General features: G+C 45.9%; 1 protein-coding gene across 2 annotated transcripts in view; it reads left to right on the forward strand.

Moving 5' to 3' along the window:
- TMEM242 (transmembrane protein 242) overlaps nucleotides 1-7785 on the forward strand; it is a 42530-nt gene extending 34745 nt beyond the window's left edge. For both annotated transcript variants that reach the window (XM_068231869.1, XM_068231871.1), the window contains one exon: nucleotides 6925-7785. In XM_068231869.1, coding sequence (XP_068087970.1) covers nucleotides 6925-7032 — 108 coding nt within the window. In that variant the 3' untranslated portion in view covers nucleotides 7033-7785. The remainder of the gene's footprint in view (nucleotides 1-6924) is intronic.
- The last annotated feature ends 9390 nt before the right edge of the window (nucleotides 7786-17175 follow it).

Raw genomic sequence — 17175 nt, forward strand, 5'->3', positions numbered from 1 at the left:
TTTTCTTGCTTTCTGGTGGCTTAAAAGGCACTTTGTTGACAAGTTTAAAAATATCACGTAGGAAGAAAGTTAATTGCACATGTCACACACACACACACACACACACACACACACACACACACACACACACACACACACACACACACACACACACACACACACACACACACACACACACACACACACACACACACACACACACACACACACACACACACACACACACACACACACACACACACACACACACACACACACACACACTAGTTGCCATGACACAGACACGCACAGTGGATACCCTCCCCCTCCCCCTAAGCATTTTTAATCCCTCATCCACACACAGTATGTTATTGGGCAGAAAGATTGGGCTGAAGAGTGTTTGGCTCCCCGAGCAAGAATGTTGCTGAGTAGCATTGAATATGGTTGCTTAGGTTATAATCTATTTGGACTTCATGTCCTCAAATTTCAATATTCCTATTGGAATCCCATTTTGTTTATATGGCTCTAGGTCATTGTTGATTATGCCACAAGATAAGTATGATCTTGTGATAAGCATGATGCAATAAGTACCCCTTCTTTATCTTGGTATTCTCAAATCGTCCATTTATTTTGTTATTCTGACCGCAGTAACCATAATTTTGTACAAATACTGGTTGTCACGGACGGTTGCGGGGCCGCAGGCGCGTCCTGTAACCGCCCGTGAAGAAAATCGATCGCACTCGATTCTCTGCATCGATTGCGCTTCAAATCGATACAATCTGGGTTGAGTGTAGGGGCAGCTGAAGTTTTTTTTTCCTCAGAGAGATAGCACCAGCCCATCTGCTGGATGGCTCTTTTGATATGCTAATGAGCCTGGGCCCAGAGAGTCCCTGGCTTCAAGCTGTGCTGATGGCCCATCCATCAGGTATAGACCATGACAGAAGCAATCTAGTTGGGAGAAAAGCCAGACCCTCTGGCTCCCTCCCAGCAGGGGAGCTGACACCTAGCTAGCTGCCCCAAACTTCAAAGAGCCTTTGCCTGGGAATGACCTGCTATCAATCCCAGGGGTATCTCATATTCCATAAACTGCTATATGTATCATATTTTCTGTGTTGCCAGGCTGGCAGACCCTCCAAACTAACAGAGCATGCTTGGCCCTATCTGGCGCTGGTTCTGAAGAAACTTCAGACCATTCTGAGGGAAAGACTGCCAGTTAGGCAGTTCGAAAGTGCCCTGTCCCACCCCTCATGTTTGGTATCAGGCTGCTGGGTACATCGAGGCAGACCTGAAAATATTAGTAAATCTGCCCTGACCTGTACGGTTCTGTGAGATAGAGCCCATATATGGTTAAGGTATGATTTCTGGTTCCCAGGACAAGGGGAGGACTCATCTCATGTCCTAAGGGGGTGTGTGGACCCGCCCTCACTCCCTCCTACTGAATCAGGGGCATAAGAATGGCAGAGGAGCCAAACTCAGTGTCCTCCACCCTGAAACATCTTGAACTCATCTGTGCCAGCTTGAAGATATGCTGGCATCCACTTGGTCTGAACTTTGATTGAAATCAAGAACTTTACAAGTTTTCCCACTAAAGGACATCTTTCCAGGAACTAAGTATTTTTCTCCCTCCTTTTATTTTTTTATACTGGCTATTACTGTTTTAATAATTGTTGATTTTAATAATTGTCTGTATATATTAATTATTTATATTGCTGTGAATAAAAGACTTCCTCCAAATCATTCACTGTTCCGCTACCCTGCTTATCAGCACACACAGAACTGATCCCGGGTCTCTGAAGATACGCTACTGTTTGTTTGTTGTTGGCTAGACAGAATACCGTGTTTTTAACCGTTTTATTCGCAGGACTAGTCAGTCAGTAAATCGGGTCCACTGGCCCATACCAGTGGTGGTGGCAGATACCGTGGAATCGTGTGTACGTTGTAATTACCCGTGTCTCACAGGCTCCCTTCTGGGCTGTCTGCGGCTAATTCTTAACGGTTCCTGCGCATTGACTGCGACCAGAGTTCGCACGATCTGTGCGCTGGCACCGTTTAGAAGGCTAAGTGCGGTCAGACCACTAGGGCTCCTGTGACACTGGTCAACGTTGATCTTATTGTTCTGAAATCTTACTAGCAAAGTAGACCGGCACTGTCCGATTTCTTCAAAGCTATTTTTATTTTTCAAATGCCATATACAGCCATATCCGCAATGTTTCAAACCGTATAGACCTAAAGCTAGGCTGTATAGGTTCTTATACAGCCTAGCTTGAGGAAGGAGCTATACGCTTTGAAATGTTGCTGACATGGCTGTATATGGCATTTGAAAAATAAAAAGGCTTTGAATATATCTGACAGTGCCGGTCTACTTTGCTACTTCTGATTTGTCTTGAGTGCTGACAGACACACCGTGGCATGTCACAGATAACGGAGGTATGCGTCCACTACATCTACAATTTGTACAGAGATCTTAAAAAAATGTTTGCATAAAATCTTGATGTGAAAGGGGCACAAACTGTATTGGTGTCTGCGTACCTTTAATGTGTACATATGGTCATGAAGAGTAAGGGTCAACTAAACGAATGAGGAGATACCTTTGACCTGTTGTTTTAACCACTTGCCGACCGCCTTAAGCCGATGGGCGGCGGCAAGGGCTGGGCCCAAACGACCGCAATACGCCCATCGGCGGCGGCGGGCATGGTTATGCGTCGATCGCGTCATTCGTGACGCGATCAGCCGCTGGCGACTGGCTCCGTCCCCCCCCGCTGTAACCCGCCGGCCGTTCGGAAGCGCCGGCGGGTTACTAGCACCCGGATCGCCGCACGGATAATGTATAATAGGCTTTGTAATGTATACAAAGCCTATTATACTGGCTGCCTCCTGCCCTGGTGGTCCCAGTGTCCGAGGGACCACCAGGGCAGGCTCCCTGTCACTATCTAAAAACGCTATTTTTTTTAACCCTAAACTGCCCCCTGCTCCCTCCTGATCACCCTCCACCCCTCAGATTCTCCCCAGACCCCCCCCCCCCCCCCTGTGTACTGTATGCATCTATCCCCCCTGATCACCTGCCAATCACCTGTCAATCACCCATCAATCACCCCCTGTCACTGCCACCCATCAATCAGCCCCTAACCTGCCCCTTGCGGGCAATCTGATCACCCACCCACACCAATAGATCGCCCACAGATCCAACATCAGATCACCTCCCAAGTGCAGTGTTTACATCTGTTCTCTCCTCTAAACACCCACTAATTACCCATCAATCACCCCCTATCACCACCTGTCACTGTTACCCATCAGATCAGACCCTAATCTGCTCCTGGCGGGCACCCAATCACCCGCCTACATGCTCAGATTGCCCTCAGACCCCCCCCCCCCCCCTTATCAATTCGCCAGTGCAATATTTACATCTGTTCTTCCCTGTAATAACCCACTGATCACCTGTCAATCACCCATCAATCACCCCGTCACTGCCACTCATCAATCACCCCCTGTCACTGCCACCCATCAATCAGCCCCTAACCTGCCCCTTGCGGGCAATCTGATCACCCACCCACACCAATAGATCGCCCGCAGATCCGATGTCAGATCACCTCCCAAGTGCAGTGTTTACATCTGTTCTCTACCCTAAACACCCACTAATTACCCATCAATCACCCCCTGTCACTGATACCCATCAGATTACACCCTAATCTGCCCCTAGGGCACCCAATCACCCGCCCACTCCCTCAGAACGCACTTAGACCCCAGCCCTGATCACCTCGCCAGGGCATTGCTTGCATCTATTCCCCCCCCTCTAATCACACCTTGAGACACCCATCAATCACCTCCTGTCACCACCTGTCACCCCGTAGCACACCTACCCATCAGATCAGGCCCTAATTTTCCCCGTGTGGGCTCTTGATCACTCGGCCAAACCCTCAGACCCCCTTCCGATCACCTCCCCAGTGCATTGATTGTATCTATTTTCCCCTCTAACCACCCCCTGAGACACCCATCAATCACCTCCTGTCACCCCCCCCCCCCCCCCCCCCAGCACTCCAGATCAGGCCCAATACAACCTGTCATCTAAGAGGCCACCCTGCTTATGACCGGTTCCACAAAATTTGCCCCTTAATAGACCACCTGTCATCAAAATTTGCAGATGCTTATACCCCTGAACAGACATTTTGAGAAATTTGGTTTCCCGACTACTCACGGTTTTGGGCCCATAAAATGCCAGGGCGGTATAGGAACCCCACAAGTGACCCCATTTTAGAAAAAAAGACACCCCAAGGTATTCTGGTAGGTGTATGACTAGTTCATAGAAGATTTTATTTTTTGTCAACAGTTAGCGGAAATTGATTTTTATTGTTTTTTTCACAAAGTTCATTTTTCACTAACTTGTGACAAAAAATAAAATCTTCTATGAACTCACCATACACCTAACGAATTACCTTGGGGTGTCTTATTTCCAAAATGGGGTCACTTGTGGGGTTCCTATACTGCCCTGGCATTTTAGGGGCCCTAAACCGTGAGGAGTAGTCTAGAAAACAAATGCCTCAAAATGACCTGTGAATAGGACGTTGGGCCCCTTAGCGCACCTAGGCTGCAAAAAAGTGTCACACATGTGGTATCGCCGTACTCAGAAGTAGTATAATGTGTTTTGTGGTGTATTTTTACACATACCCATGCTGGGTGGGAGAAATCTCTCTGTAAATGGACAATTGTGTTTAAAAAAAAAATCAAAAATGTGTCATTTACAGAGATATTTCTCCCACCCAGCATGGTTATATGTAAAAATACACCACAAAACACATTATACTACTTCTCCTGAGTACGGCGATACCACATGTGTGACACCTTTTTTTTTGCACCCTAACTGCGCTAAGGGGCCCAAAGTCCAATGAGTACCTTTAGGATTTCATGGGTCATTTTGCGGCATTTGGTTTCCAGACTACTCCTCATGGTTTAGGGCCCCTAAAATGCCAGGGCAGTTTGGGAACCCCACAAGTGACCCCATTTTAGAAAGAAGACACCCCAAGGTATTCTGTTAGGTGTATGATGAGTTCATAGAAGATTTTATTTTTTGTCACAAGTTAGCGGAAATTGATTTGTATTTTTTTTTTCACAAAGTGTCATTTCCCGCTAACTTGTGACAAAAAAAAAAATCTTCTATGAACTCACCATACTCCTAACAGAATACCTTGGGGTGTCTTCTTTCTAAAATGGGGTCACTTGTAGGGTTCCTATACTGCCCTGGCATTTTAGAGGCCCTAAACCGTGAGGAGTAGTCTAGAATCCAAATGCCTCAAAATGACCTGTGAATAGGACGTTAGGCCCCTTAGCGCACCTAGGTTGCAAAAAAAGTGTCATGTGGTATCGTCGTACTCAGAAGAAGTAGTAGTGCGCTAAGGGGCCCAAAGTCCAATAAGTACCTTTAGGATTTCACAGGTCATTGTGCGACATTTGGTTTCAAGACTACTCTTCACGGTTTAGGGCCCCTAAAATGCCAGGGCAGTATAGGAACCCCACAAATGACCCCATTTTATTTTTTTTCACAAGTTAGCGGAAATTGATTTTAATTGTGTTTTTTCACAAACTTGTGACAAAAAATAAAATCTTCTATGAACTCACCATACTCCTAACGGGATACCTTGGGGTGTCTTCTTTCTAAAATGGGGTCATTTGTGGGGTTCCTATACTGCCCTGGCATTTTAGGGGCCCTAAACCATGAGGAGTAGTCTTGAAACCAAATGTCGCAAAATGACCTGTGAAATCCTAAAGGTACTTATTGGACTTTGGGCCCCTTAGCGCAGTTAGGGTGCAAAAAAGTGCCACACATGTGGTATCGCCGTACTCAGGAGAAGTAGTATAATGTGTTTTGGGGTGTATTTTTACACATACCCATGCTGAGTGGGAGAAATATCTCTGTAAATAGACAATTGTGTGTAAAAAAAAAAAAAAAAAAAAAATCAAAGAATTGTCATTTACGGAGATATTTCTCCCACCCAGCATGGGTATGTGTAAAAATACACCCCAAAACACATAATACTACTTCTCCGAGTACGGCAATACCACGTGTGGCACTTTTTTGCAGCCTAACTGCGCTAAGGGGCCCAAAGTCCAATGAGCATCTTTAGGCTTTACAGGGGTGCTTACAATTAGGCACCCCCCAAAATGCCAGGACAGTGAACACACCCCACAAATGACCCCATTTTGGAAAGTAGACACTTCAAGGTATTCAGAGAGGAGCATAGTGAGTCAGTGGCAGATTTCATTTTTTTTTTGTCGCAAGTTAGAAGAAATGGAAACTTTTTTTTTTTTTGGCACAAAGTGTCATTTTCCGCTAACTTGTGACAAAAAATAAAATCTTCTATGAACTCACCATGCCTCTCACTGAATACTTTGGGATGTCCTCTTTCTAAAATGGGGTCATTTGGGGGGTATTTATACTATCCTGGAATTTTAGCACCTCATGAAACCTGACAGGTGGTCAGAATAGTCAGAGATGCTTGAAAATAGGAAAATTCACTTTTGGCACTATAGTTTGTAAACGCTATAACTTTTACCCAATCCAATAAATATACACTGAATGGTTGTTTTTTTTTTTTTAATCAGACATGTAGCAGAATAACTTTCGCGCTCAAATGTATAGGAAATTTTACTTTATTTGAAAAATGTCAGCACAGAAAGCTAAAAAAGTCATTTTTTTGTCAAAATTCATGTCTTTTTTGATGAATATAATAAAAACTAAAACTCGCAGCAGCAATCAAATAGCACTAAAAGAAAGTTGTATTAGTGACAAGAAAAGGAGGTAAAATTTATTTAGGTGGTAGGTTGTATGGCCAGCAATAAACCGTGAAAGCTGCAGTGGTCTGAATGGAAAAAAAGACTCTGGTCCTTCAGGGGCGAAAAGACTGTGGTCCTCAAGTGGTTAAACAGTTTATAACATACTTCTGTTTTCTGCAGCTTAAAGAATTTAAGGAAAAAATGCAGTCCTTATTTCCTGCTGTGCCTAAGAGCAAAAACCAGTCATCTGAACCTTTTAGCTTCGAAGACCTTCTGAAACCTAAGTGATGTAAAGGTCCGTGTTTGAAATATCTTCACATATCTCACTGGCTGAGCATCTTCAAGAATGATGTGGCTCCATTCAACAATAGATAAATGTCTTTGCACGTGGTGAGCCAGTGAAAATATTCATGTGCATAAACTATATGCAAGAAGATTGCTGGACATTAATGCATATCTAATACATACTTTAATTCCATAATGGAAATTCACTACTACTTCTTTTAGAAGGTTATTTTATAAATAGACAAATGTATTTTTTCCTCTGGGTTATTGTACACTGTTCTTGTAAAATACATCTCTGAACAGGACATATAGTAATCAACAAAAGCATTGATCTCTATAAATGTACCGGTAATCTGTTTTTCATTGCATATATCTGTTTGTTAGTATTCTGTATTGTTGTAAGAAAACTTTCAGTGCCTTACATGTACAGACACAAACTGGATAATAAATTGTCTTATGGTTTTATTTATTGCCGGTAATTTGCTGGTAAAAGTGCAAAATATTTTTTATACATTAATAACAAGAAACCACTGACATGTTTTAATGTGGCACATTAGACTTGTTCATAATCAAGTTAACATGAGTAAGATCATTAAATGTGAACAGCTTTTTCTACGTTTACTGAATTCTACCCTTAGCAAAAGGTGTAAAACATGCAAGTACTGTGTCATAGTTGTCGTCATTTATCTGCTTATTCTACTCTGTAACTGTCAATTGAAGCAAGATTTTGCCTAATAAATGAAGTTGTCTTTAAAATATATACAGGTCGTGTGTGTGTATATTAAAATGTGTATATAGATAGATAGATAGCAATTAAAGAGATGGCACAGTTGCATAGATACCGTTGACTGATGCAGGTTGCTGGACCTCAGTGAGAATCAATTGGGAAACCTCACAAGTGACAGTCAGGGTTTCTGTGCCCACAATTAATATTCATAAAGCCTGAAACTTCATCTCTTTGAAGTTCAAGACATGCCTTATGAGTGATTAATAGAGTAACTTTTTAGACACAGTTACAACTGTAGACTAAGGCCTGGTTTCCATTAGTGTTCGCTGTCCGGATTCGCCTGATCGGATCCGGACCGTATACTGTACAAACGGAACGTACGTTCCGCATAGCAATGCAAAGTCTATGCGGACGTTCACATGCGTCCGTTCCGTACAGAACGGAGCCGGATCGGATCCGGACTCTGGACAATTTTCCAACATGCGCTATTTTTCGGGTCCAGATCATCCGGCCCACGCACCCGGACCGTAGCCTGACTGCACCATCAGGAAATAGAAACCAATAGGAAACGGAAAGCACAGAACACGGGCTACAAACACCTGATGTTCTACCCCACTTCCTATTCGTATTCTAGCGGCCATTTTGGATGGAGACACATGGGCCAAGCATTTCTGGAGTGGAGCAGCAGTAACTAACGTGCTGGAGCTGTTTGGCAGTATGTCGGAGGTGGAGTTGAGGCCTAAACAGCGGAGGACCTGATTCTACAGGTGCACCTTCTGCTGACCTCCCAGACCCCAACAATTATATAGTTTTATTTATAACTTTTACCAAACGGATCCGGATCGCAGCCGTATACATACCTGATGCAACCGGATCCGATCCGGTCCGTTTGGCACAGAAACGCAAGTGTGAACGGGGCCTAAAGGAGGCCACTACTGATCCAATCTTTTTCATCCAATCTTACCATTTCTATGTAATATAAGGTAACTGCCTGAAGTATCCATTTAGTATATTCACTCAATTTACCCTTATACTACATAGATTTGGTAAGATTGGATGAAAAATATTGGATCATTAGTGGCCACTGTGACGCCGTCGATATGACATATCGAATGCGTCATGGAGTTACCAACGCTAGTTCTTCGCAAACCACCCAAACTGACAGTTTTTGGTTTAAATACACTTTTTTTTTCCCTTCGCCAAAGGGCTGGAGAAATCTTTTCATGGTCAGTTAATTAGCCTCCTGTTGAAAAGATTCTCTGCCAGCACAGGGGACCCCCTGAGGTGTTTATGACCTCATCCATCAGGTGAAGGGTAGATATCAGTTGACAGAAGCTCATAAATTGTAGCTTTCTCCAGCCTGATCGGCACCGACCCACCAGGAGTCCGACACCTAGCTGCCTTGTGGCCTGAGTTGAAAGGAGACAGGAATGATCCTTATCACGCCATCTGGGCACCCAAAGATTCAACCAAACTGTAGAAACTGTATTTAATAAATAGGCACAATTTGGTAATATTTCTGGTGTTCCCAAGATCGCAGTTCCCTCAAATTCACGGAGTTTATTAGATTCCACATGACACTGGTCCTGAGAGATTTTCAGCCCTCTGGATCTTTCGGAACCAGTGCCAGTAAGGTGAAAGTGAGGGACGGTGCTATTAGCGATCCAGACTCCTCGTGTTTGGTATTAGCAGATTCCCCCACTTGTGCTGATTATGAATATTTATTTGGGTTCCTGATATTACCCACGGGCATGCCGAGAGCGGGCAAAATATGAATTGGCCCAAAACCTCTCCCTGCCTAAGGGGGCATTGCCTTATTCAAATTGCAAGGCTGGACTTGTATGTGTCATAACTCCTCCCACCTACAGTGAGGAACAAAACTGACATGACCCAAAAGTCCAGCGTCCTTTACCTTCAATCTGATGCCTAGTAACATCCTGGCAGCCCGCAGGGACACGGGCCAACCTCCATCTTTGAACTTTCTAACAAAAGGCCTGTTGGCCGCATGGAAACCGCCATTTTGGGACTTTCGCCAAAGACTTGCGATTGCCGCATGGACTACCAATAACGGTATTTGAACTGTATATAATCAGACATTCTGTTCTCTTTTCCTCTCTTCTCTCTGTCATTCAATCTGTTCTAAAATAAGCTGTGTGTATGTAGTTTAGAAATAAACTAACGATTTTATCGTTCAGTCTTGTGCCTTTTCTGGTCATCTGATTGCTGCTATAACGAATCTGCCCTCTGAAGAGTCAGTCATACTACCGCATTGTTTTATGATTTGCTTATAAATTGTTGATTTGCTAGCTAGGTTGTAAATAACCGTTTCTTCCTTCTAGGATTAGCTAGTACCAGATTTTCTGTGCGAAATCGATAACTTCGTTTCTCGATTATAAATACAATTCGAGATTGCATCATATAGGGACCCAGTAACCTTTCTTTAACGTCGCATTGCTCACAGTCTTTAAGCCGTCGGAAGTGATTATTCCCCGAACGGTGACTTGAGCGTGTTGAACGTGATTGGGCTGGCTACCGTATTATGATAGCGGGAGTCTCTTTCCTCCCTGAACTTAAGAGAGTGGTGGCAGTTTACTTTATTTACCCGATTTCCAGCGCGAAATCGATATTTTTAGTTTACCGATTGTATATACAATCAAAATTATACATGTATGGGCACCTCCAACCAATCTTAACCGTTTACTACGCACACAGTGAATTTGCCTCCAGCAGTCTCTAGTGCATGAGACCTGCATGGCAACAGTGGCCTAGTAATACGGGATTGGTGGATGTTTGTCCCATTACATATTGTCGGCAGCTGTGCGACCAATCTTTGTCAGTCTTTTCCCTGTACTTCCTGCGTATGCTAACGGGAGCAGATTAGACGGGATTGGCACGCTCTGTCGCCCTCCTTTATCTTCCCTCTGACGATCCAGCAACCGGTCTCGTTGTCCGTCTGCGCCCGTACTTCCTGCGTACGCTAACGGGAGCAGATCTCGACGGGATCGCGGGGCTGGATTGTCACAGCCACCATTAGAATAAACATCACCATTTACTGCAGTCATGTATATAATATACCATGATCAACTTTGTTATTGTTAAAAATAACCAGTGTAATTACGATACCCGATTTTGTCTGACATCAGCTTGTTATTCTTAGTAATAACACCCAGAACTAAACTGAATATTCATGAGGTACAGATCTTTTAAATGTAGGAAGCTGCACACATCACTATTGGAGACTTAAGGTACCCATACACTGCAACGAGTTCCCGTTGAAATACAGCAGATTTGATTACTGTGATGGAATCTGCTGTGAAATCGTTAATGCACATGTTGACCGATCGATTTCCACCTGAAATCGATTGATTCAGTCAACCTGCCCAGGCAGAAAATGTAACTCTATCCCCGGCGGGTCGGGAGAGTGTCGTTCGGTACGGCGATGACCGACGCAGCAATACATAACCTTTCCGGCCTGCACAATCCCCGGGTCCCCGCTGTCTCTTACTTCTTCTGACATCTTCTCCATCTTCTCTTCGCTTCCTGTTCTATCCTGGGAGAAAACGAAGTTCAAACAGTAGAGGGTGCACTACTGTTTGAACTTTCTGCTTGTCACAGGACATAACAGAAAGTGAAGATGGAGGCGTATGCTGGAAGAAATGACTGCAAGGACCAGGGGGCTTGCGCCGGTGGACAGGTAATGTGTTGCGGCTGGCCAGGGGAGCAGCGGCACGAAGCAGCGGCAGTTCCACAGGGTGTGAATAGATTTCATGCTGAAATCGATTCAAAATCTGTGTGCAGTGTATGGGCAGCGATTAGATTGGTCGATCTGGTGGCAATCGAACAGTGGATGGCAGCCCTTAGGCATCCGAAGGAATATGTACTAGCCTAGAGCGGGATTAAGACCATACCGGGCTGCAGGCAGGGCATTGAATTCGGGTCTCCCAGTTGATCAGGCAGGTTGCAAGACACCACAATTCATTATACTGCCGCAGAGGCAACCTGGCTTTTACAGTATGCAGATCACACTACTGTTAAGATGCCCATACATCAGGTGATTTTTGCGGGTCCATCAACCTTCCGCTTCAATCATTGTATCATATCTGCAATGTATGGGCAGGCAACAGATCCCTCTCTGATCAGATTCAGATAAAATAATGTAGTCACATGCATCCAAAGTTAAGTTTAAAAAAAAAAAGAAAAAGATAAATAGTTAATCAACCCCAAACTGGTGCTGCAAAGAAATTGACAGCTCCTAGGCTAAGACCTGTCTGACTGTACATAGAATCAAACACCAGCAGAACTCCACTGTAGTATTTCGTTGTACAATCACATCAGTGCATTAATCTCCCTGGCACTCGCACATCTTCCAGATGAAGTCCGCATGTGTTACTGGCCTGTCACTGCGCTGCTTGTGGAAGATGTAGGCATTCCACAAGCTTTGCTCCAGGAGATGGCAAAATATCTTTTTAAAGCGGTATTGTCACCATAAAAATCAAATTTCAACAGCAACTGGTCTGAGTGTATTAAGTGATAAAGATGCTAATCCTGCACTCAAAACTTTTTCTGCTGTTATGGTTTGGAGTTATCACATACTTTAGGAGCACTGGCCCTAGTGCCAAAAAGTGCCAAAACGTTGAATGCTGGGAGTTCTTTTTATCTATAATATATTCCTTCTCTTCCATTTATTTCCCAGCCTAGCTGATCACTTGTGTTTACAAGCAAGGCTGAGGTGACTCAGTGATTGGATGTGTAAATAAATAAATAAAAAGACTCTGGGAGGAGGGCAGCTAATGAATACACAATGAGCAAGAAAAGGGAGGGGGGAAAACAAGAGTCAGGGAGGATATGATGTCAGCATTAGCTTGGCAAAATGGCCACTGCCTGCAATAGGATTTTCTGCTTTTCCTTTATAAAATTCACAGGAATCATTACGTGGATAGCACAATACATCTGTTTATATAAGTAGAAGTAGTATTTATCTACTTATATATGTGTTTTTTTTATTACTAGGTTAGCATGGTTGTCGCTTGTTCTTTAGAGTATTTCTTTTGCTGCTTCCTTAATGCAGGGTAAAAAGTAACCGCCTGGTCTGCTCTGTCCACACCACCCATTGAGCAATTGTAGTTCACCACAACCTGGGGCTTTGGAATGGCTTTACCTCCTTTTGTCCTGGTGGTGACAGTTGAGGTGTCATGGACTGTGCTCAGGAGACAGACATCCTTTTTGTCATGCCAGCAGAGAGCCAGCATTTTCCCCTTTTGCCAAGCCACAATGTCCCCAGTTTTCAGCTTCTGTTTGGCAAGCGCCGATGGCATTTCCCGCCTGTTAGGCCTAACGGTGCCGTAGGCATCAGTCTTATTTTTTAGGAGAAACTCAAAGTTCAGGGGAACTGTAAAAGTTGTCGCTGGTAACACAATAGCCTTTGTTCAGTAAAGGCTCAACCAGTGAAAGTACAGAGGATTAGAGATGGGCCCGAACGGTTCCCGGCGAACTTCCAGGGTTCACGATCGTGGAGAACCGCGAACTTTTCCGGAAGTTCGATTCGCTCCCATAGTGCATCATGAGGGTCAACTTTGACCCTCTACATCACAGTCAGCAGGCACATTGTGGCCAATCAGGCTACACTCCCTCCTGGAGCCACTACCCACCCTTATAAAAGACAGGCAGCGTCAGGCATTGGACTCACTCGTGTGCCTGCAGTAATTAGAGAAGGGAGAGCTGCTGTGCAGAGCCTTATAGGGAAAGCTTAGTTAGGCTCTTGTAGGCTTCTTAGCTTGCTCCTTGCTGATTCTTATTGCTAAAAAAAGCACCCCTCAACAGCTCTTTTGAGAGCTAATCTTGTGATGTATTTTTTTTAATTTTGTGTGTGTGTATACCACAGACACTTGTGTTGCATAGACAGCCTTGATAATTCCTACTGTGTGTGCTACTGCCAGGCCCAGCACATTCAGTGACTGTGTGTGTGACAGGTGCACATTGTAATACCCATCACTGCATATACCTGCTACCTGTTGTTCACTTCAGTGCACCCACTTACCTACGTGAGGGCACGCAGTGTCACTGTGCCTGTCCGGTACCTGTCCGTGTGTGACAGGTGCACATTGTAATACTTGTCACTGCAAATACCTACCTGTTGTTCACAGTGCACCCACCTACCTACGCGAGTGCACGCAGTGTGATATACCACTCCGTGCATACCTGTAAACTGTACCTGTGTAACTGCACATTGTATTAGTCAAGTCAGTGCATACCTTTCACTTCATCCCCCCCGAAATGGACAAAACAGGTAGAGGCAGAACCAGAGGAAGGCCACCCGGCAGATTTGTGCGAGGTCGTGCTGATGTAATTTCATGCTGCCCTGGACCAAAGTACAGTGCTCACAAGAAGGAAACTCCCAAGATTGTCAGGACGTGGTTGACTATTTAGCACAGAACACCTCATCTTCTGCAGCCACCAGTGCTACTACAAGCACCACATCCGTATTTGGTGGGGAAATCACTGATGCACAGCCATTATTGTTACAACCAGATGGAGGCGCTAAGCAAGTTACACCACCACCTCATATGTCTGAGTTAGACGACACTATGGACGTAACGTGTGAGGAGGAGGATGATGAAGTAACTGCTGTTGGTGCAGTTTTGGAGGTGTCTGAGATAAGCGAAGCTGGGCAGGATGATTATGATGATGACGATGATACAGATGCCACGTATGTTCCGAGATGAACAGGGGGACAGTTCAGAGGGGGAGTCAGAGAGGAGTAGGAGGAGACGAGTTCCTGAAAGAAGCAGGGGGAGCTTGTCGTCAGAAACAGCTAGTGGCAGTGTCCGGCGCCATGTATCGCCACCTATGGACAGCCAGCCAACATGCCCTTCAACGTCAGCTGCTGATGCCACCATAGTGCCATCACCTCAGGGGGGCTCAGCGGTTTGGAAATTTTTTAAAGTGTCTGCCGTAGATCAGAGCAATGCCATCTGTTCTCTCTGCCTCCAAAAATTGAGCCGTGGAAAGGCCAACACCCAAATAGGGACAACTGCCTTATGAAGGCACATGGAGAAAAGGCACAAACTGCAATGGGAAGAGCACCAGAGGAAAAACGGCACACAAAAGAAAAGCCACCCTCCTTCTCCTCTTCCTCCTTCAGGTGCAGCATCTTCAGCCGCTTTCTCCCTTGCACCTTCACAGCCACCCTCCTCCACTCCGCCTCTGACCTTGAGCGGTTCCTGCTCCTCTGCCCACAGCAGCCAGGTGTCTGTGAAGGAAATCTTTAAACGGAAGAAGCCAATTTCTGCCAGTCACCCCCTTGCCCGGCGTCTGACAGCTGGCTTGGCGGAACTGTTAGCTCGGCAGCTGTTACCATACCAGCTGGTGGACTCTGAGGCCTTCCGTAAATTTTTGGCCATTGGGACACCGCAGTGGAAGATACCAGGCTGCAATTATTTCTCTAAAAAGGCGATACCCAAACTACCGTGAATTTGAAAGGCAAGTGGTGTCATCTCTGGCACACAGCGTTGAGTCAAGGGTCCACCTGACAATGGATGCCTGGTCTGCCAAGCACGGTCAGGGCAGGTACATTACTTACACAGCCCATTGGGTCAACCTGGTGACCGCTGGCAAGCCTTGAGTACGTGGCTGTGCAGCGGACCAACTTGTGACACCTCCACGGCTTGCAGGCAGGCCTGCTGCCACCTCCTCTCCTCCTGCTACATCCTCTTCACTGTCGTCATCCTCCTCCTCCTTGGCTGAGTGGCAGTTCAACTCTACTGGTGCTGCAATCTCCTCTCCAGCTACACAGCCCCAACTCCCCAGGGCCTATGCGGCATGCCAGGTACGACGGTGTCACGCCATCTTAGACATGTCTTGCCTCAAAGCGGAGAGACACACTGGAGCAGCTCTCCTGGCTGCTCTGAACAAAACATATGGATCAGTGGCTGACCCCGCACCAGCTGGAGATCAGCAACGTGGTTTGTGACAACGGCAGCAATCCCATTTCCGCTTTGAAGTTGGGAAAGCTGACACATGTACCCTGCATGGCACATGTGCTGAATCTAGTCATTCAAAGATTTGTGTCTAAGTACCCAGGCTTAGAGGACATCCTGAAGCAGACCAGAAAGTTTTGTGGGCATTTCAGGCGATCTTACACGGCCATGGCACACTTTGCCAATATTCAGCGGAGAAACAAGTTGCCGGTGAGACGCCTGATTTGCGATAGCCCGACTCGCTGGAATTCGACCCTCCTTATGTTCTCTCGCCTGCTAGAACAGGAGAAAGCTGTCACCCAGTACCTCTACAACTACAGTAGAAGGACACCGTCTGGGGAGATGGGGATGTTCTGGCCCAACAACTGTACACTCATGCGAAATGCATGCAGGCTCATGCGGCCGTTTGAGGAGGTGACCAACCTGGTGAGTCACAGTGAAGGCACCATCAGCGACTTGATCCTGTACGCTTACTTCCTGGAGCGTGCCGTGCGTAGTGGTGGATCAAGCTGTGGAGGAGCGTGAACAGGAACAGTTACGGGAGGAAGCGTTGTGAGATCAATTCTCATTAGAACCAGATGTTTCCTCAACACCTGCGGCAGCACAGAGGGGGGAGGAGGAAGAGTCATGTGGGGAAGAGGAGTTACTCGGATGATGAGGAAGGTGTTTCTTTGGAGGAGGAGGAGGCAGCGGCAGAAGAACAACCACAGCAGGCGTCGCAGGGGGCTTGTGCTGCTCAACGTTCCCGTGGTATTGTTCGTGGCTGTGGGGAGGAGGACTTACCTGACGCCACTGAGGAAAGAGCAAGAGGAGATTGATAGTACGTCTGGATCCAACTTTGTGCAGATGGCGTCTTTCATGCTTTCCAGCCTGTTGAGGGACCCCCGTATAATTTTTTTTTTTAAGGGGAATGACAATTACTGGGTGGCCACGCTACTAGACCCTCGGTATAGGCACAAAGTGGCGGACATGTTACCAACTCACCTAAAGGCAGAAAGGATGCAGCACTTGCAGAACAAGCTGGCAACTATGCTTTACAATGCGTTTAAGGGTGATGTGACAGCACAACGCAATAAAGGTACCACTGCCAGTAATCCTTCTCCCATGTCCACGCAGGCAAGGACAGGATGCTCCAGCGATCTCATGGTGATCTTGGACATGCGGACATTCTTTAGTCAAACGCCTCACCTTAGCCCTTCCGGATCCACCCTCCACCAATGCCTGGACCGGCAGGTAGTCGACTATCTGGCCTTAAGTGTGGATGTAGAAACCGTGAGCAGCGATGAACCCTTGGACTACTGGGTGTGCAGGCTTGACCTGTGGCCAGAGCTGTCCCAATTTGCCATCTAACTTCTGTCTTGCCCTGCCTCAAGCGTCCTGTCAGAAAGGACCTTCAGCGCAGCTGGAGGCATTGTCACTGAGAAGAGAAGTCGCCTAAGTCAC

Source organism: Hyperolius riggenbachi, chromosome 4 (genome assembly GCF_040937935.1).
Source record: "Hyperolius riggenbachi isolate aHypRig1 chromosome 4, aHypRig1.pri, whole genome shotgun sequence".
Taxonomy (NCBI): domain Eukaryota; kingdom Metazoa; phylum Chordata; class Amphibia; order Anura; family Hyperoliidae; genus Hyperolius; species Hyperolius riggenbachi.